The sequence below is a fragment of the Passer montanus genome, unplaced genomic scaffold (assembly GCF_014805655.1).
Source record: "Passer montanus isolate IOZ18808 unplaced genomic scaffold, ASM1480565v1 scaffold9, whole genome shotgun sequence".
NCBI lineage: Eukaryota > Metazoa > Chordata > Aves > Passeriformes > Passeridae > Passer > Passer montanus.
Window position 1 is genome coordinate 4,129,164 of NW_024374367.1, and position 22,404 is coordinate 4,151,567.

General features: G+C 38.2%; 1 protein-coding gene across 3 annotated transcripts in view; it reads left to right on the forward strand.

The window, feature by feature from the left end:
• Positions 1–11,724, forward strand: part of CACNA2D3 (calcium voltage-gated channel auxiliary subunit alpha2delta 3) — a 467,160-nt gene extending 455,436 nt beyond the window's left edge. For all 3 annotated transcript variants that reach the window (XM_039695505.1, XM_039695503.1, XM_039695504.1), the window contains 3 exons: positions 9,496–9,608; positions 10,387–10,469; positions 11,316–11,724. In XM_039695505.1, coding sequence (XP_039551439.1) covers positions 9,496–9,608; positions 10,387–10,469; positions 11,316–11,408 — 289 coding nt within the window. In that variant the 3' untranslated portion in view covers positions 11,409–11,724. The remainder of the gene's footprint in view (positions 1–9,495; positions 9,609–10,386; positions 10,470–11,315) is intronic.
• The last annotated feature ends 10,680 nt before the right edge of the window (positions 11,725–22,404 follow it).

Genomic DNA, 22,404 nt, shown 5'->3' on the forward strand with positions numbered 1-22,404 from the left:
ACTTGCTGAATTCTGGAGCATTTTAGTTGTTTGTACGCAGATTGCTACCCAATGTCTCCCTCTGTAAGCACCATAAAATCTTGGACTTTTAGTGAAAATGAAGCTTAGCTACAGGTTTTCTCTCACCAGTAGGACAAGACATGCCTTCTTCCTCTTAACTCCCCACTTCCAATAAAACATCTGCAGGGGGATGTGAAGATGATCTGCACCCATTCACTCTTCATAGTTAAAATCAGTACTCCATTAAAATATAAATCATCATCTACTTAAAAGTACTTAATTTTACATTTTGAACAAGCATTAATAAATATTAACAAAATGATAGATAGTAGCTGATGCAATGAAAGGATGCTTTGTAATGACAAGGGATTAAAAAAGTTGTATGTACGCCATAATGTATAGAGCTCAGTAGTAATATATATTATTATTATTAACAATGGCTTGGGATAGGAAAAAAATGATTGAAATTGAGAAATGTTGCAATGAATTTTTAAAGCCAGACACTGTTGTGAAGAATTGCTAATAATGGAACATTAATCTTAGTTTCCAATATATTCATATTATAGGCAGAAGTAAAAAAATGTAAACATGGCTTAGACATCTTTACATGGAGCAGTTTCCTTTTTAAGGGGTTTGGGATAGCTTAATGAATATTTTAGAGCCTTTAACTTAGAAAAAACAACATGAACCTTAAGATTTGAAAGCCATGCAAGGAACATTTGTATATTATATAAAATATAACAGAGTTTTTGCTGGCTATGGAAATGATGGCACATAGTGTGCTTAAGACTTTCAGATGTGGCATTCTCAATTGTTGCTAAAGTTTATGTTAACAGAAATAAATTAACATAAATTAGCATCCTTGCAAACACACTGTGGACACATTCCATGAGGACTTGAGCTCCAGGATTTATTGCTCTTTTAATATGAATCTCCTGGTCATTTCTGCTTTTTATCCTTCACCTTCTGTTGTGCAGTTCCTTGCTAGAGCTCTAATGTTGATGAGACTTGACCTTAAGTTGTGGAAAAGAGTAGTTACTAGTTCTTGCAATTAAATGTTACTTTCACGATGTCATATGATATCTGAGAGCCTTCCTAAGCCAGAATTTATCAACTTGGTTTTTAATCTTAAAGTTATATTTATAACCTAGCTTAGAAATCATATAGCATTTTAAAAAACACAATCTGAGATGTCTCTCAATATAAACCACAACTACTTGCGTAGAGCTAAAGAACTCTGCTAAAAACACATATTTTCTAACGTGCTGTAGTGGAACTGCATTTTTCAGCCTGGATATCTTCTCTGACCTCTCTGTTGTGGTCTTGTTAACCAGGTGTCACTGTTAAAAGGATAAGTCTTTAGGAGACCTCTGATATGATTTGCTTTGTGGCAGTCACTGTGTCTCCTCTATTGGTCACTGTGAGCACAGAACCAGGTACCCACCCTGCTTGTGGAGACCCACACATGTCACACTCAGCTTGGGTTTGTTCAGGGGTATGAATGCTGGCAAATATTTAAAGTTTGTGGGATTTCTGGTCTTGATTTCTTTGACAAAGAAAAAAAAAATCCCAGTACATTTTAAAGGTGGAGATCTGAAACTCTTCATTGTCCTACACCTCATATGGAAAGGTGGCTGCACTAGAAAGGTCACAAAGAGTCCAATCAATGCCTCACTACACTGAGGATCTTCTGTCATCCTAAAGGCTGTACACTCCAAAATTTTTAGATGTTTACAGCATTCCTAACATGCAGTTGGTCAAGTACTCTTTTCTGAACATCAGTTAATTGAAAAAGAATCCCCTCCTGGTGGGGAGTGAGGGAGCATGGGCACTTCTGGGGATCCTGGCTGAAGCCCTTGGTTTCCAGCCATGGCACAGCTCTGTGGGGCTCTGAGCATTCAGCAGCACAAGAATGGTGAGGATGACACTGCTCACCTAAATCCCCAGTGGTAAGCTTTGCTCTGTGTTTGCACTGATACCAAACTGTACTGCAGTCAGGCTGTACGTGGTGGCAATATTTTGCTAGCATGAGGTCAGGCTCCAATTTCAAGCCTGGGGCTGGAAGTTTATCTGCCTCTTTTCATGTGAGAGAACCATTAGCTGATTTTTTTATATACTGCTCTAGCTCTCAGAAATGTTGTTATTGGCATATATGTTATTTTTACAAATTGCATTAGCTATTTCATTCTCTATCATCATTTATTTGGGGGAAAAAACCCTGAAAAACCCAAAAAACAAGTAGCACAACTTGACTGTGATATAAACATTTCATTCATTCATTGCAAAAATGCGATAAGCAAGAGAGATGTGGGTTGGAAATGTGGCCAGCAGCCTGGAAAGCACATGATGGGAGTTGGGAAACAGCAAAGTGGATATCTGCACTCCAGTTGAATGCTTAAAGTTTGTTCCAGACCATTAAGGTTGAACGTTTGCAACCAACAGTTATGTGAGTAACACATATTTGAGTGCAGCGTGCACAATATTTTCCATTTACTCTGCCCTCATGCTGGTATTTTTTTTCCTTTAAAAACTAGGAAAGATCACATTTGACAGATGTGAAATGTAATCCCAAAGTTACAACTCATCTTAATCCAAAATACTCCAAGTTCATTAATGGAGGTTTGAAGGCAAAAAATACACTGAAACACCTAGAGGGAAAAGTTGAGTTTAGAGTGATGCTCAAGAGCCAGAATGGCCACTGAGGGCTATCTAAGTTGAGTTCCGTGGAACTTTAGACACTTACTCACATCTTGGTGCATTTGTTTAAGTTCAATATTTGAAAATATTGCCCTATGTTTATTTCAGTTCAAACTACTGACACTGAAATTCTTCCATGTTTGTAGGATTTGTCTGCCTGAGCAAACAAGTGGTATTTAAAGGATCTTTTCCATTGTCACATGAAAATGATTGATATGATTATGTATGTGCAGGAGGGACATTTCCTAACACAATATTCTGATATTCTACTCATGATTTGATTTTAAGCCCAACAGTCATCACTGTGACATTAAATGATAGTAATAGTGTTCCAGTGGTCATTAAGGAAAAAATGGAAAATACATACATGGATTTTTTTTTCCCTTAAATCAGGCTGCTAAGCCTCCTGAGCTTGGAATTAAAAGTGAATCTGAACAGTGATTTAAATATTTATATTACTAAAATCCTGTCTAAGCCATGTGTTTGTCATGACCACATATTCTACTGCAGAGTGTCTGTTGTTATAAGCACAGATATAACAGCAGGGTATTTTTGTAAAATTAAAAGAGAATACTGATTGTAAAATACAGCGTATATATCAGCAATTATTACTTATGAACAAGGTTTTTTAAAGCAAAGTGCAATAATGAAGTATTTCTGGGAGAAAAAAAGAATTAATTTTTAACAGGAAACACACAGCATTGTTTTTAAAACAAGTTGAATTGCTTTTAATGTTGTTGCTGTGTTCAAATCCTACCAAAATTACAAAGAAATATCTTCCATTCTTCAGTATAATGAGAAGATATTCTCTTTAAATGTTCTGGTCCCACAAGCATAGTTTTATCCTGTGTCTTCCAATTTCCATGCTGCTTGACATTTGTTCTGTTCCCTCTAACACTTTTCAGCCTTTGCAGCTGTTTGAAGAAAAAAGGGAGCCATGGATCTGAAAATCAGAGAATTCTGAATGCTCTTAAGAGAATTCTGAATGCTCTCAGGAGGTTCCCTGCCATTCTTTGTTGCTGAAACAAGCCTTGTGTCAGTGTCAGTAGCCACCAGAGCTAATGGCAGCAGGGCTGCAGGCCAGGAAAAGGAAAATAGTTCAGTGCAAATGACCAAGAAATGGTGGTGTTTGGGCTCCTCAGTGAGAACATTATCACTGTGTCCTCTCTTACAGCTGCCTGGCCCACCATCAGGCCCATACAAAATATGCTGTGTTGAACCAGTTTCCCGAAGATTCACTGTGCTGGGGCTGTGGAAGTGGCTGCCCATTAGTAGGGAAACCTCACATCTGTGTTCAGTTCATGTCCTGTCCAAAATTTAACACCAATGGGCAAGGAAACGGATTACCTCTCCTGCATGGAAACACAGAGACTAAGCTGCTCAACTGTAATATTGATTTCCTTTAAGAGCAGATGCTGTAGTCAAATAGTGGGGAGTAAACAACTTAAAGGTTAGGTTTGCTTAGCTGGATGAGACACATCTCTGGTGTGTCTGAAACAGAATTGCCTTAGCTTTGCCTGTTATTGATCCAGCTATGCTAGGGAAGGAAAGGGGAAGCCAACTGCATTTCAGAGACAAGAGGTTAAGCCTGCCACATAAAGATTTTGCACCATATGATTGAGGTATTTGTAGTGAAGCAATGCCCTGCATTAAGAAGGGAAATCTGACTTAGAGAAGTGTGTGATCTGCAAGTTGGCCAGTGAGCTGTGTCGGGGATACAGCAGCCAGGAAGGAAAATGGCACAGCTCTGCCTTGGTCCTGCTGGGCCTGCTTCCATCAGCATGGGAAATGCTCCAAAATCTCTAAGGAGACAGACTGCCAGACAGGAGAGTCTTCATGGCAAAGGCACCTCCTGCAGGAGCAGCCAACCTGCTTCCCTAGATCCTTTCCCACCAGGCACTGGCACTGCTTGGCCTGTTGTCCCTGTGCTTTCCTCCATCTTGGAGCATCTTCCTCCTTTCCCAGAGAGGTTTGTCCCTCTCCCAGTTCCTTCAAACTCTTTGCCATCCAGGGGTTCAGACAGAAAGATGAAAGAAAGAGAAAGAAGTGTGGGAGAAGGCAGTGCTGCAAGGGTAGTGTCAGCTCAGTCCCTGCTTCTGTACTGTGTATATTCTAATTATTTCTTTTTACAGAAGAAAGCAATTCTTATAATATGAATTTTGGGAATTAGGTTGGGGGGTTTGATTTGCTTGGGGTTTTTTTAAACATAGTCTGGGGAAGAAATTATTATAACAATAGAATATGTATTATAACTGTTTAAAGACTTTTAGACTTTTACATGTACAAACAAAAGGGAGAGATTCCAATTTAAATTTAAACCAAACAAACAAAAAAACCCCAACAAACCAGATGTGGATGTAATGTGCTGACTCCCTAGGAACAGGTGTTGTAGCCCACACTTAGCTTTAAGTGTCATGTGTCACCCTGTTCAGGATGCATTTCTCTGCAGGATCACTGTCCATGTTAGAGAGAAGGACCCTCCTGCAGAGGATGACTCAGATCCCCAAAGCCAAGCTCCTGCCCTGCATTATCCTTGAATATCCTGTGTCTCTGCACTGCCAGAGTTGTGGATGCTCACTCTTCTCATGCAGGAACCTGAGTTGTGTGCTCAAAGGCAGCAGGTGTGATTGCACCCCAGCATTTGCACTGCAGTGCTCTTGTGATGCTTTCCAAGTTACAGGTTGTCTAAAGAAGTTGGAAAGAGCTGATTATCTGTGGGAAGAGTCGTTTAGCCACCAGACACACATTAAAAGTGTGCTTTCTTATCATGCCTTCAGAAGCATGACTACCTAATATAATTATGAACACAGCAGAACTTGCAGTCCAAGTTTCTTTATAATTGCACAATGAAAAATTAATTTTCAAGGAACAGATTAATAAGTATTGCTTTTTGAGCAAATATTTTCTATTTCCAATTAAAACACGAAGCTGTTTTGTTTCTTTTTTTTTTCCAAATCTGTTTGCATTTTATTCATGCTCATTTTTTTATATGGATCAAAACCAAAAGAGGTTAAAAAGAAACAGATACTGTGTATTCAATATGACAAAATTGTCATGTAACACTCTGACTCAAAATACAGAGTTCCTTGCAGACTAACTCTGTTGTCATTTTTTCTTCATTAACAAAATAGTTTGGCATAACTAGATTTTCTTCCTCCCTCTCTGTCTACCCCTTTCAAGTATTAAATTTCTTCCTTCCTCACCTTCCCCACAAAGTCAAGAAACAGTTTGTTTTCAGGTCTGTTTTAAGCCTCTGAACCTGCACATCAAATAAACCAAGCTAGTTCCTCAGTGGATGAAAGATGGAGGAGAAATTATTAATAAGCTTCTTATTGACTCAATGTAGCTTCTACAGGAACCCCAACAGTTTAGTCTGTTTTATATTTGGAGATATTTGCAAGCCTATTCCTTTGCTGCCCCATAGAATGATGGTGATGATACTGCAGTAAAGGAAAATGATTCAAATCAAAAGATTTTCACTACTTAAAACAAGAAGACCTTTATCCTTTAAATGTGAAACATTCTCTATAATAATAAAGCACTTAAACATAGACTTTCTTTTGCTTGTTAAATTTCAGCCAACTCAAAGACTCAGTCCTTGAGAGTTGGTTTCCATATTAGCAGGGACACAAATGCCAGCTTAAGCCAGCAGGTGTTCAGAGCTGGTTATTGTAAGAGAACCTTTAGAGACCCCTGACTCAGTCCTTGAGAGTTGGTTTCCATATTAGCAGGGACACAAATGCCAGCTTAAGCCAGCAGGTGTTCAGAGCTGGTTATTGTAAGAGAACCTTTAGAGACTCACAGTAGATCTCACAAAAAGATAATACCATTTTCCCTACTTTGTCAGCGACTTCATTTCTCCCTGCAGCCATGGAAGCTGCTTGCTGGAGGTTTTTCTGCCTTGCAACAGAGCCTTGGCGTGCACAGTGAAGTATTTTGGTGGAATGTCTCAGTCTCTGAAAGGCTTTGGTCTGACTGTGTTTGTGCACCTTTGTTTTCTCTGAATGTTTGGTTCCTGAGACTTACTGGCATGAATGTTCAAAATGAATTTCAAAGATGCATATGCATGTCACCATGGGAACTGAACGCTGGTCTCAAAGAGCAGAGCTGCTGCTGGGATGATTGTGTGCTTTATCCAGTTTGGGCATGGAAGCAGTGCCATGTGAATTATCTGAACACTCACGCAGCAACCGTGGTGGTTACGACTGGCACAAACTTGTTCGCCGCTCATCTTGTGAGGGTAGGAATATCTCATGACTGTGAAATGATCTTAAATTACAGCGGCTGAAAGAGGTATATTTTGTTTGTGCAAACTATTAATAGAACAGAAAGCTAAAATGGACATTTTTTGCCCTTATTTATTTGCTCAGCTCAATCTCAGTCTTGAATCCTCTGTCTTCACTTGCTGTTATGTTGGCTTTACAACTTCATTTGCAGATTGTTTGAGAATTGTGTAAGGGCAAACATCCATATACTGCTTGGAAGATGGAAGAAAACATCTTTTAAGATTACTTCTAGTGGGAGGATGAGAAGCCAGTTGTTTCACTTTTCAAGATATTATTGAAGTTGTTATTGTGCACTAAGGAAAAAAAATACCAGAGAGAGCCAAAATTTTCAGTCTTTTATGTTTCTTTATAACAGTCCTATGCTCTGTGGCAGCCACCATAGGCTTAGACACTTCACAAACTTCTGTACCAGTTAAACAACCTGTAGGTCTGTAAGAATAGACAATATTTGGTAAACAGAGTCAATGTACTTAGTTGATACCTACGATATAATTCCTAAGATAGCAGAGGGGTTTTTACTTAACTAATGTATTGCTTTTTGAGCTGCCTTTAATTCATAATTTCCATCAGTCAGTGCAGATACTGCATTCCCCAAATTGATGAAATCAAAAATTATGATGTCTTGCAGTAATAAAGCAATACAGAAAATTTTGCTAGACTTCATAGTTTAGCTGTGTAGTAATTTATTCATCATCATAATTCTGTAGTTGAAACACTCTTCTGGATTAAGTGCTTTCATCCCAGCTAGGTGAAGTGATGGGAATTTTTCTTCCCGCCTCCCTAGTTTGAGGAAGGAATAGCCTTATACTGCACAGCCCTTGTGGCACCTCAAATTGAGTGAAAGAAGAATTAGAATGGGAAATTGCTCAGCTTTCATGAGCTGGCACCTTTAACCTGGCTGTAGGGTACATGCTTTCCACAGAATTCAGTGCCCACCTGGGGGGTCACAAAAAGGTCTGTCACAGAAGGGCTTGAATTTGGGCACACCACAGGTAAAACAGAAGAGTAATTACTCCCTTCTCAACATAAAGAAATTAATCATTTAACATCCAATTAATTGTTAAAGCATTTTAAAAAAGCCCATCAGGTTCTTTTCTGAGCTAGTTTTAAAGATACAATGAATATAAGTTTCAGACTGCACGAAAATGCAAATAGTGCCAATTTCTGGCAATAAAAGTAATGTTTTTTCTATCCTTTACTGTTTGATTTATTCATAGCTGTTTTGAGAAATTCATGCAGTACAATTTTGGTGCTATTGCTTGCTAAAGATTTTTCCTCCTTTCCTTTTATTGGCCCCATTTCTCCCACACACAAATCCACAAAGCCACAGATGCTCCATTACAATGATGTCAGTCTTGCTACATGCTCCAGCTGTTTGGTAGGTACATTTATAAAGTTCAGCCTTTTACATTATGCCATAAATGTATATTTCACGTATAAACATAAAGTTAACATATTGCAGATCACTCTAAGTGTAATTTTAATGGAGGTTCAGTAAGTTTAAAAAATACTGAAAAGCATTTAATCTTTCCGTTGGCAACATTTTTATACTAAGTTTTCCAAATTTTTTTTCTTAGGCTAGGTCTAAATATTCCCTGCCCTCTCTGCTATTTCATCTTCTGTGATCTTTGGAAAAAGCAGGGAGTTATTATAGTAAGACAATATGTATTTTAAAGAAAGATGTCTGAGGAAAAATATGTTTCTCTCCACATCTTCTTGGTGCTCAAACCCTCACTTAGCATTCTGTACATTTACCAGCAAACCACACTGCAAAACACCTAATTCTTGGAGTTGCCAGATTTCAGTGATGTTTGCCATGGCCGATACACTGCTGATGGGGTGTACAAATTCTAACAGATTGTTTCAAAATTTCTTAAAGAATTGGGTCTGAACTTAAAGCCATTCTTTGTATTGTGTGCTGAGTTTCAAAGCAAAGGCTAAATAGTGTCTATCTGGCTCTGCCTTTTGCCCCTTTTCTCTTTGGTATGTGCTTAAGGGTTCAGCTCACTGAGACTCTGTGCATCTTTTACTGGTGCCCACAGGATCCCTCCCTGGGTGATTTCCTTCTTGTAAAAAATGTCTTCATTTTTTTGCTCTCCCTTCGAGTTGCCTACTTTGTCTTCATTTGAATGTGGTGCTGAGTTATCACCATATTTATACCAGATAGTCATTATTCTAAAATAAATCACTTTGGAAAATTTTGAGGTCTAATCTCTGTTTTGTTGGCTCAGTAATAAAATGGCTCTCCAGAGGACAGATGAAAGCTGAGATCAGGAGTTGCTGTTGCTTCAAGCAAGACCCAGAGTGCACAAAGGCCCTGATAAAACTGTAGGGACTCAAGTTTGGGGATGTGAGCTGTCAGTGTGTGGCTGCAGAGGAACCTTCATTAGTGTTGTAGATCTGTTCCATTCCAGACTGTAAATACATAAAAGTCTGATAAACTCCTAACAAGAACCAGTGGCTCCTAAATGCTGACAATGTCACCATTATTTGTTTTCTTTTTAATTTTCAGGTCTTTTGTTATCCAGCAGATCCCAAGTAGCAACCTCTTCATGGTGGTAGTAGATAATGAATGCTTCTGTGATTCTATCCCACCAATTACCATGGCACCTATAGAAATAAGATATATCCTTTTATTTACAAACTGGTCAGAAAGAGATTCAAGGTGCAAATATTGAAAACTTTTTATCACGTAAAACTTGCATTGAATTACATCATCACCTGTTACATGTGCTGTTTGAAATTAAGCCATCTGGGAATATGCTCTCATTACTTTTTCAATGAGAATTCACTTTTTTTTTTCTTTTTTGAGCAGCCAATATAAATTAAGTCAGCACACTTACATGGATCTAATGTAGCATAAGGTCATGGTCAAGATGTTAGATAGCTGAACATCTTTCAAATTAGGCACTAAGTATGTAATTTTCTTATAAGGATGGACCTCATTATATTGGAACTTACAGAACTCACTCTAATACAGATATCTCTTTATTTAAGGTTTGACTGGAGCGTTGAAAATGTTTCAGAATCATGCTTTCCAAAACTATAAAAATCTAGCAAAGAAAATATATCACTTGATTTTTTTTGGTTGCCCCAGTTCCTAATTTTTGCTGTTCAGTAGTTCAGGTAGTTCAGGATTAGTTTATTCCCATAAATTGGAATTTGTCACAAGCAGCCTGCAGTCTGTTTTTATTGCAGGTCAGCAGTGTGAGTGCACCCATGCTGTTGAAAACACAGATCACAGAGAGGAAAGCACTAGAATCTCTTTTCCTTGTGGTGACCACACATATCACCTTGGGGTTTTAATGGGGAGGAAGAAAGGAGCTGAAATTCACTGTATTCATTTCAAAACAGTCCCAAGAGAATGCAATGCTCAGAGCATCTCTCCTTAACTGCCTTGTACATAATGAATCCCTTAAATGTGAACGGTTAAAATCTCAGAAGATAAGAAGACGCCCAGAATCTTGTCATGGATTTCACCCTGAAGTAAGTTTCTATTTGTTTTTCCTTTCTTTTCGACTCTGGTAAATTTTTTATTTCTTTAAAAATGATTGATAGGAAAACTATCTTCCAAGATGAAATGTTGGGAAATAGTCAGAAGACTCAGTAGTCAGGGAAGTGAGGGATATTGTAAGTGCTACAAGTCTTTTTTGTACTCATGTGGACAATGCCTTGAGTTGCTGTTTTTGCAGACTGGTTTGTGTCACGCCAGAGAGTGTGGTAGGGTGTGAGCACTGGCAGCCAGGAATATCTGAGGACTTTCTCTGGCTCAAGCAGTGACCACAGGATTCCTTGCTAGAGATGGCTGGGAACTTTGTGCTGTAATTAGCTTCAGTAATTAGCTTCAGTATCACACTTGTCTTGCTATAGTCATTGTGCTCACAGGTAATATTGCTTGGGAGAGATAGTGACCCCTCCACTACATGTATTTACTGCTCTGTGTTCTGCACAATGCTCTCACAGAGCCAAGGAGAGCTGACAGAGACCTGGATGTGATTCCAGTGGCTTGTACAGCCATTGACATCCGGGTTCATTGACATCCTTTTTACTCTGGAGTAACTTGAATTTCTGCCTCTGAATTTCTGCCTCTGCTTATGTAATGCAACCTAAAGTATAAAGTGGAGGGGATGGTGTAGTGCTTGTTTTTCAGTCTACAACCTAAACTTGTTCAGCTCAAAATGTGTACTTGTATTACTTCCCGAGTATATTTAATTATGGGATTTGTTGTTTGCATCAGTGCTCTTATGCCTATGTTTGCTAAAAAAGCATGTGTCATAATTGACTGTAGTGGCCTGTATTTATTTTCCTTTGTTGTTGTTTTATTTTCTTTAGGAAAATGCAAGAGAATGTGGCGGTGTCTCAGGCCTTAGTGCTAAACCTTCTCTTGTTCTTCTTCCTCTGCTATTGATGATTTTCTCCAGGTGACATTGACTGATGTGTTCAACTGGCATGCTAAAACATGGATAAACTGTGAACTGGGAAATGGTGCAACATAGAGGACATGAAATATAGTCAGAGCATCAGCATTTCATGATTTTAAACTGTTGGTGATATAAATTCTTAAAGATATGTTGAAAAAAGATTTATCTTTTTACTTTGCAAGTCGTGCAGATGTGAATTTGGCATATGGCAGTCATGATTCATCAAAAAAGGACTTGGTAGATAGAGGTGACCATTGCTTTGTCCCATTGAAAACAATTTAAACTGTGTACTTTTTTCAATAAAGTATATTAAAATCACAGTTTCAGAGTGTATTTTAAGTATGCTAATATATTTGTTCAAATAATGAATGATGGGAAGAAAATAAAATAAATGGATGATATTTTATTATGCTTTTAGCCTCTTTCTGAAAAAATCAAAGAAGAAAATGGGGACTTGGCTTTTACAATAAGGCAGAATGGCTTTTATTAACAAGTTAAGGAAACACCTGTGTGTGTATGAAGCTGAGCAGGTAATATATGGTGCTGAATTATAGAGGTTTGGTTTCTGGAAATAGCCATAAAATATCTTACCTGCATTTGGAAAGTGACTAGAAGCCTTATTAAAGCCTTCTAACTTAGGCAACTTTGGGTCAAATTGGTTGATTTGGCTGCAGATGGCATAAATCAAATACTTTTCATCTAAAGGAATAGGAAGATATGTAGAACAGCCCACATCAAGGGGTGTCACTGTTCTGCTGGTGTTCTGATCTCATGTCAGACAGGAGAAGCTCCTTATGAGGAAAGTGATAAGCTGAGAAAGACTGACTTGCAACACATCTGTGTCAGCAGAAAATTGGTTTTGAGTGTTCCTGTTGGTAGCAAAGATCTAGACCAGTATGTTTTTATTCCAGGCCTTACATTCTCCTTTGTAAGGGAAATGAGGTAATAAAGATGAGCATATTCCTTTTGCAATTGGCAGCCAAGTCCCTGCTGTGGATATATTTGCTGAAGTTCTTGATCTTTGAACTATGATAGTCTCAGTTTGTCTTTGGAGTTTTATAGAATGCTATCAAATGATGACCTGTCCTTCTCTCAATGTCATTCATTAAATACACAATAAAATGCCACTGCTCTAAATCTGGTGCTTGGAGACTGCAGTTTCCTGGTTGGGTGTAAGTTTGCTTTCAGCCTTGGATAAATGCTAAGCAGATTTGCTGTGTACCTTGGTTGGGAACAGGGAGGGGCCACTGAGAGGGGCTGTGTTTTAAAGAATACTACTCAGCTTGCTATAAATGCTAAGCAGATTTGCTTTGTATCTTGGTTGGGAACAGGGAGCTAGGCCACTGAGAGGGGCTTTGTTTTAAAGAATACTACTCAGCTTGCTAGGGGAAGAACTAGTAAAACAAAATTTCCATTCCAGTGCTTTAATTGGTTCAAATGCACTGGTACTCCCTCTGATTCTGAAACCATTCAGGTCTTTGCACTCATAAATTTCTTTTCCTCTTTTTTTTATTTTTTTTAGTGTTTTTTAGTGTTTTTCTACAGATTTCTTATTGGTCTCAAAATCTTTCTCTATGGAATAATTTTCCAGATGACATTCAGTCAAGCTATTGTCCTAGTGGCATTCTTTGTTTACTAAGCAAATTGGGAACTCAAGGCATTTTCTCCACTTTGGCTGACATGGATATCCTGCTCTTCTTTGCTTGGTCTTTCTCTGAGCTCCATTCTCCCTTATCCTCCATCATTCTCAGAAAAAAAATAATGTCGGTACTTTATAAATAAAGTATTTAATTTTTGATTCTTCTTCTGAGTTTCCAGAATTCACAACACTGCAACCTCATAGCTTTTGTATATCTGATTACATTCTTCTGTAATGGTATTTAATGGTTATAACCAATACAATACAGGTGGGTTTTTTTGTTAGCAGAAAGTGGAAAAAAGTATCTTTCTCATTAGAGCTATTGAAAAGCTCTGCATACAACTGTCTGATGTGTTAATCATCATTGCTTACAAAGAAAGGAAATACATCAATGGAGAAAGTGTATTTCTACAAAAGCTAGGTGAAAATCTGCAATAGTAATTCACTGTTCATTTTGGGAAGAGGTGGGTGATTTTTTAATTGCAAAGGAGCCAGGGAGTGACAAGAGAGATTAAAGTATGACAGTCTAAATTAATGTTGAGAAAGAGATTTAAATATGGGCACATAAATGAATATTGCTCAGAGAAATGTGTGACAGTTCATTTTCACACACTAAGACAAATTATGAAGGCAGAATGCATTGGTGTATCCAAACAAATCACTGTGTGAAACAGAGTAATCCAAGCAAATTGCTAAGTGTAAAAACAGTTTAATAGTAATTCGCTGTTCATTTTGGGAAGAGGTGGGTGGTTTTTTTAATTGCAAAGGAGCCAGGGAGTGACAAGAGAGATTAAAGTATGACAGTCTAAATTAATGTTGAGAAGGAGATTTAAATATGGGCACATAAATGAATATTGCTCAGAGAAATGTGTGACAGTTCATTTTCACACACTAAGACAAATTATGAAGGCAGAATGCATTGGTGTATCCAAACAAATCACTGTGTGAAACAGAGTAATCCAAGCAAATTGCTAAGTGTAAAAACAGTTTTGTGAGTTGCCATTTCTCTTATTGAAGTAATAATTTTAATTTTGTATCTATTCCTTAGAAGTTTCTGGTGCAGTGTGAATCCAGGCTGATAAAGCCAGTCAGGGAAATGGACACAAGGCCCAGGGACTCCAGGTGTGTGTGTGCACCAGTCAGTGCAGAGGGAATGGCTGCAGCCTGGGCTGAACTCAGAAATGATGCTCATGGGTTTCATGGCACAGAGCTCTCCAACAGAGGGAACAGACTGAATCTGTTGAAACAGATTTCCAGAAAAGCTGATCTCATGCTAATGTTGTTCCTGCCTGTGTTTGAGTTTGCTGGTCCCTGTGTCATTCGCTCTGAAGGTGTGAAGATACCATGCCATGAAGTGGGTTTGTGCTGTCATTCCATAGCCTGTGGCAAGTCATAGAAGGTTATGGAATTTAATTCCATTACCTCACCAATCCAAAATGCTATTCTTCTTAAATACTGAAGTTATTATGCAAGGTCTGATACAAAGCCAATTGCACTAAATAGCAAAAGAAATGTGTGCGCATGTGTATACATACAGCTGCATATGTGTGAGCTACCTATATTTTAATAAAGAGGAAATTCAGACATTTTATGTATCTTTTATCTCCCTGAATCTGAGGACAAATCCAAGGAGAACTAGGACAACTGTACAATCATTTTCTGCACAGCAAGAGGCAGAGCTAAAAGCTTTAGCTTTTGCAAGGCTTGGATCTTTTTTCTTCTTTACTCTCTTTGCTAATGGCATTGATTTGCAACTTATTAGCCCCAGCTGCCTCCTCTTCCTTTAATCTTGATAAAGTAAAAGCTGTCTGGGGGCTCAGGGCTGGCCGTGGACACACCATTTTCTAATAGTTTTGTGTGGGAAAACTGTCCATAACTGTCAGTGCTGCAAACACTCCTTTAAAATCATGTAAGCCAGAGAGCCTGAGGCAGGTTTCCACAGCTGTGCTATCTCCTCTCATTGTTTTTGTGACACTGAGACTGCCTGACCCACTGTGTTTTGCTGCCAGGGCCAGCTCTGCAATATGTGTGTTCGGCGACACAGGTGGCTGCCCAGGGCAAGAAGATATTAAAAGCAGCAGTAATTGTTTCATTGCCTAAATGGCTTCAAGAGACTGTTTCAGTTTTCTTCTGATAGCAGGAGCCCCAGAACAAGGCACTGGCCTGTTTAGCCCTTTGAGTTCACGAGGCAAAATAGAAGTTTGGCGCAGAAGGTTTGTGGCTGGAAGCCTCCAGTTATTTCCATGTGTTTCCTGAGCCCTTTATGGCCTCCAAGGACTTTTATATCTTGGGACTTTGTGTGCCTCAGAAATTCCAGCTCGTACAGATTTAATGTAAATAGGCACTCACAATTGGAAAGTTTTCTGCAGAAGAGTGCATCAAAACCTTTCACCCGTGGAAAATATTTATATTTGATTTTCCTATTTGATTATTCTTTTCCCTGAACTGCCCCAGATACTCCCAATAATGTGCAGCTTTTTTTCTACTTGTCCAAATCCTTCCCTGTGTATTTGACTGCCTTGTTATTTATCTGGTGTAAAACAACATATTCCCTGTGACAGGTCCAGCTCCCATGTACCTACTGAGACAGAAATGGTTCCCATGTATGGAGTCCAGAAGGTCTCACTGGAGTTTATCACAATCCACTCACAAGACAATTTTCTTCTCCCTTGTCTTTAGCCTTTGGCCCTGAAGCTCAGATCATATTTCTTCCAATATAATAATATTCTTGCTGTAGTTCCTTGGGAGGATTTCTGTCCTGTTCAAGATTCAGTTTTAGGTTTCTTCCCAAGAACAGTTTTTGGAACTGGATGTTACAACCTGGATATACCAACTCAGAGTCTATTCTTGTGGTGCTCTGAGTGGAAGGATGTGTCTCCAACTCTTCCAGCCATTCTTCCCATGGTAAGTGTGGGTAACTCAGCAAATGTTATTTTATTATTTGCACTTCAGTATGAATTATTCTTGAAGTCCACAGTTCTGCCAAGCAGATGCTTTGAAGAATTTCAAAGCACAGTGTTAATATAGAAAGAACTCATTGACTGCTCTTGCATTAGACTTTTTTGACTATTTTCTCCTAAGTCTCATGGTGTCTTCAGTAAGAGTAGCCAGTCATGTGGATTGATCCAGCCATTGAAATGTTGAGAGGCTAAAACCTTAAGACAATTTCCTTTTCAACAGTTTTAGCAGATTTGATTGCTCATCACTGTGGCAGGAATAACCAGGTAATTATGTTTGTTTCACACTACCCTCTAACACCTCACCAGGTGTCAAAAGCTCATGTTTCTGCTCTGCTCTGCTGCTAGCAGTTTCTGGCAGCAAATGGAGTGTGTTGACTATGTACAAATGCTCAGGTAATTCACACAAGATTGACAAAATAGTCGAAAAAAACCAATGCAATATCACAATAAGTGAGATGAAAGCAACTGTGTTCCCTGTGATATTTTCCTTATTAATTGCAAGTCACTTGTTATCTTTAAATGGAATTGAGGCTAAATTTCCAGTCTGTCATGTCACAGTGCTGTAAAATCCAAGATGCTTTTGAAGAGTTGAGCTCTAGTTCATTCAAGTAGTGCAGAATTTGGTTATCTCCTACTTGAATTCTTTATCAAGAGGTTATAAGGAGTTGACAGCTAGTAGGGCCTCTGTAAGATCAAGCTGGAAATCTGTTTTTTTCATTCCAGATGTGGTCTTGAACTGCTCTTATATGTGTTTAAAGCAGCCTGGTAAGAAAAGGTTACACTTGACAATTCTGAGTCAGATTTGAACCTTAACAGGAGAAGTTCAAGTGGTTAATGCTGGGTTTGTTTGACTATGTTAGGATTTAGTTTGCAGCTTTAACATGCTGGGTATTTCACTTCCAGGAGAAAGGGAAGATCAGATTTCAGTTCATGGTGAGAAGTGTTTTGAATCAGCTATTTAAATGTCTTAGGCAGAGTGCTAAATGTTTAATAGAGGAAGCTAGTCGAGACTAGCTGGGAAAGCTGAACTAACTGAGAATGCTCGGGCACACATGCAAATGTGCAGATGAATCCTGAAAGGAGAAACACAGAATAGTTTTGGTTTGTTTCTCTGTTATTCATTTGGCATTGGTCAGTTGGGTTTAACTGGAAAAATGAAATATAATTTTTCATTTTCCCATGTAGTTTGGGGGTGTATATGGGTGGGGAATTAATTTAGAAGCAGTCAGCTGCATTCCTGGATCTTCTAATGCTTCCTCTGAGACATTACTGTGATATGTGCAATAGTTAAGAGAGAATCCCAAGTTTCTGACAATATTTTTTTAATCTGTTATAGTTAATGAAGATGTTTAGGTGCATCTGTTTAATGTCTACAGATGTGAGCGAAATAATTCGTGAAAAAAGTAATCTATTACATTGCTAGTTTCTAAGCATCAAAAACAAAGCAGAGCAACAATTAATTTGTAATTCCATTATCTCTGGCAGACTTTAAAAAGCAGGACATGAAACCTGGTCATAAAGACTCTAATGGAGCCTTGTGATTTCCCATCATCAGATCTTTGTGGGTTTCAGAAAGCCATTTTCCTTTAAAGTAGACTTTCTTCCTGCTCTTTCTTCTTCAGTCTTTCAAAGCCTAAACCCAGAGAATTTCAAGAACTCCCAGGAAATCTGTCCTCTGGAGAAACAGTAAACAAAGAGTATTTTGAATTCTGCTTAAAACCTGGAGTTAATGTGATACACTTGAATTCATACAAGTATGGACTCAATAAGGGATATCTAGTTAATATCCTTTAGGTCCACTAGTAATGATATAAACAGAGATCTCTGTAGGAAGATAAATATTTTGCAAGATATAGAAAGGTCAAGAATTTTTATTTTCCACTGATAAAAGTTTTCTTGGCAGAAAACCTCCAGATTTTATTTAAAAGAAAAAAGCTTTAAAAACTTGGGTTTATGAGAACTCAGAGGGGCATTGTTTAAGTCCGGTTTTTAACCATGAAATCCTTCTGACATATGGCAGTCATTATGGATTTGCATCTGTCTGTCTTGGAGGATTTTTTTCTAATAGAAGATACTTAAAAGTTTCACATTTAACAAATTTTTCAATAAACACTTGAGAACTTCTTAACAGTAAACAATGATCTTAAACTGCCTTGCCAAGCATGTAAATGATCTACAACTTCTAATATACCAAGATTGTTGCATATTTTCAGCCCTGCATTTGGGACCTCTAGGCAATGCTGTTTCAGATTAGGATAAAGCATGAATTTCTTAACTGTTTCACTTGAGAGAAGAAGGCTGTATCGTTCTGATATTCATGGCAGAAAACCTGGAAATTTGTCCTGCCCATTCCTTTCCAAATACAGCAACCTAATCTTCATTAGCATCTGAAAGATTTAAGATTGGTGGAGGATACCCTAATTCAAAAAAATGAAATACTCTGAGTAAAATAAACAGGAAACCCCCTCTATGTTTTTTACTGCTTTCCCTGCCTTTCCCTGAGCTTTTGCCTCAGCTTTACACAAGAAGAAAAACCCCTTGTAGCATGGCAGGCATAGAGGAAAGATTATGGCCTCTTGAAGGGGAAGACTGACACATTTTCCCCTGTCCTGTTGTAGCTATCAATAGAAATATTCATGCCACATTCTTGGAAATATTCTTCCTTTCATGTCCTACCAGAAAGCTGGCTATGAACAGGGAGGGCATACAAGAGTCAGCTTTTTTGTGTTTTAGAGAGTGAAATGAAATTTTTTGGGACAGCATTTTCATGGCTTTGGTACACAGCAGAAAAAAAGATAGAACATACATCATTGCAGGCAGAGCCTCAGAAGTGACTTGCAGAAAAGGCAGCTTGGTACATAATTGTGTGTGCCAAGGCCAGGACCAGGAGCCACGTCTGCTGTTTAAGAGTGAGCACAAGCAAGAGAGCCCAGACTGAAAGCTGAAGCAGTTGAAGACAAGGGAACAGGGAGGGAAGTTGATTCCAAATAAATTCTGCAAAATGGGAAAGCAAAAAGACGAGTTACCCACTGAGCTTGGTTTGGTCTTGATTCAACAGAGATTTCCTCTGGAATTCTTCTACTGTATTGTCCTCTTTTTACAGTTTGGGAGATGAAAATGCAGAGAGCTCAGGATGTGAATCCTTTGAGATTCTGCATTTGTGTTCCAATCAGGAAGTAAGAGTAGTCTGGTGCTTGACCTGACTGGGCTGTAAATACTTTGCCCCAGAACTGCTACATTGATCAAATCAGGAAATAAAACTGAGGAGCTCAGGTTTCAGTCAGCTGTGTGCAAACAATGTGAAGATATGGCTCCAAAGAATTTCACCTATCAGCTGCATGTTCAGCCTATTAAACTGCAGTGTCCTGAGAGAAGAGCATCTAAATCAATACAGAATAAGAAATCAAGTGTAAAATCCCCTATCTCTCACAAGTGCTGGTAGAGTCTTATCCATTTTTTAATGGAAATAACAGCATTATAGGTGCAGGTATCTTTTCCATATCTTTAGAGAAGTCTAGCTGGAGTATATAAAGTCCTTCATCTAAAGTATCTGTTATTTTAAAGTCAGTGCTATAAGTAAATAAGCTGATTTGAAAAATAGTTCTTAAAGTATGTACATTTATCATGCTTATCAGAAGTCACATTTTCTCTCAAAGAGAGAAATCTTGAATGGTGCCTGTAAGCCCTGAAGTGCAATATCCTAAAAGGTCTGCTTTTTGGAAGAAGAGAGTATTAAAGTAATCTTAAAGCCTTAACATAAGTAAGTAACTGTGAAACATTGCAAAATACTCCCAAAAAGTCTCTTGGCCCATTTGTTACTGAACTTTTAGAAACATAAATTTCTATTACCAGCACTGTCTTCTGGAAGACATTTGCAACTCATATAAATGAAAAAACAGGCGCTTATCAAACAGACAATGCTTTAACATATCAGTAGATCAGGTTTGGGGTTTTTTTAATGGCTGAATAATCACTGAAGAAGCACAATCACAGTATTCATGAAGAAGGAAAGAGAAAGCAAATGGATATAAAATTGATCTATCATTCTTTGTTCCAGTCTTTAGAGACTACTGGACTCCACATCTGTTTCTTCTCCATAGTTTTATCATGATGGATCTTTTCTGCTTATAGGGCTCTAGGTCCTTTTAAATCCTTCCATTTTGTGTTTCTATTCCTGCCCACTTTTTTCCATGAGTCTTGAAAAATAATCCTAAAACACCCTACAAACCACCAAACCCTACTATCGCACAGGAGAAGGAAAAGAGCTCATTGAAACTTTCTGGAGTTTTCAGATAGTCTGCTGCCATTAAAAGCAGAAAGATCAGTTTAGCACTGCTATAGGTGGGGTGTGTGTATAAATATTTGTATGTGTTACAGTTCTGGTTGGAGTTTTCAGATAGTCTGCTGCCATTGAAAGTAGAAAGATCACTTTAGCACTGCTATGGGGGGGGGGGTGTGTATAAATATTTGTATGTGTTACAGTTCTGGGAAATAGTTATGCTGTAAAGAGCATTATTTTCCTCATGCAAGTATCGATAAGCAACATGTCATCCAAGCACATCCTTGTTTTCTGGTTCTGATTACACCCTCTTAACCCAGCCTATACCTATGCACTGGAGTGCCATAACTCATGGAATATGAAGTTCAAGCTGGCTTCTCAAGTGACAGCATAACTCTTTTGAATCTCCTGGTCCAGTCTTCAATAGAGAATGTAAATCCTTGTCTGCTGATGAATTTGAAGAGTGTGACAGCATTCCCTCTATCCATGCTCTGCTCCCTACTCTTCATTCCATCTATGCTCCCTGCTGCCTCTGAAGTGTCTAATGTATGGGCTGGGGGGTAGAATTAGAAAAGAAAATCTGTTGAGAAGCCTCAAATGGCAGCATTTTTTTTTCAGCTCGCTTTGCTTTCACTTGGTGTTTTTGAATGATTTGATGGGGACAATTAGCTTCAGGTCCTGCTTATGCATTACATAATGTGCTGTTTAACACTTGTGTCCTACTTGAAGTGTCTTGGCAGGACCAATCAAAAGTAACTGAATGGAATTCCATGATGCACTTTTAAATTATCTTCTTGAATACAATATAGAGAATAGTACTTTATCTGTCAATTCATCTTTCCTTTAGTTTCTGGGAAAGAAAAGACATTGGTTTTATCTTGAGCCTTGACTTTAACAAAATGCTATTTTTCCTCCTGTTTCTCTGGACTTTGCTGGAAGTTGGATTGGAAAGGACCAATGACACCTACTCAGAGCAATCTGAGAAGGAAATAAAAGTACATATGGGTCTGATTCTGTGTTCCACTGCAAGCATTGTGTGTTTGAAGTGGCCACTGGTGACTGGAACCTCATCGTTTCTGGACTTCTGCAATTTAGAGTTTGGGGGGTTTAGCAGGGTTTTAAATCATGTTTACCCTCTTGGCTGTTCTTAAGCTCTGCAGTCCTGTGCTAACTTCTTCAACTGCTGTGAATGTAACCTCTTGGTTAACACAATGCAAGAAGAAAAGCTGTGTGTATCTTGCTGCTGCTGTGTTTTCACCCTTTTTCACCTATACTGTTCTCAGAAACTGACAGTTCTTAAAAGGATTGGAGACCATCATTACTCTTCTTTTTTTATTCAGTTGTCTCAGGTTAGTAAATGACCTTTTACCTTTACTGAGGAATTTCCCCATATGTCTGCTCAAAGAATTTCCCTGGATGATTCTCTGTGGATTTCATTCCATGTTTTGTAGAAGTGAATTATGATTGGATTAGAAAGGCGTAAATCTTCCTGAGTTTTCAGGAGATTATTTCCTGGATTTCCAAAGTTAGCAGTATGTCATTCTATCTTCACCCATACCATGGGCCCTGTATCCCTGTCCCAGGTGGATTTGGTTTCTGTCTGGTTAAAATTAATTTGCTTTAAGTTGGAGTTTTAAATTTTAGCAATCAAGAGCAACTGAGATCATGCAAATACAAGCAAATGGCTTTTTGAACACAACTTGTAATGTGATTCAGAAAACTCACTGCTTGAAAACATAGTCTGGCTAATTTTCTATCTGTAGAAGGCAGCTCCCTACCAGGTGAGATCTGTTAGATCCAGTGGTATACAGTGTAACTGCCAGAATTTAAGCTAACTATTTGGCAGGAATCATAATTTTTTTCTTTATTGTGGAAGGCTTCTATAGTATTGCATGTTGCTTGTTTCATCATTTTGTTATAAAGAGAAATGTATATTCTTCAAAATTCTCTTAAAGTATAGCAATTATTTCTGATAATTTTTCTGTTGAGAAAAATAATAGATATTGCCCAGTGAAATGTTAGCTTAAATATGTTCCTTTAAAACTTGTAATTAATAGTCTGGTAAGTTTTTAAGTATTCAATGAATTCAAAAAGATTCCAGTTTCTGTGCACCTCTGCTGAA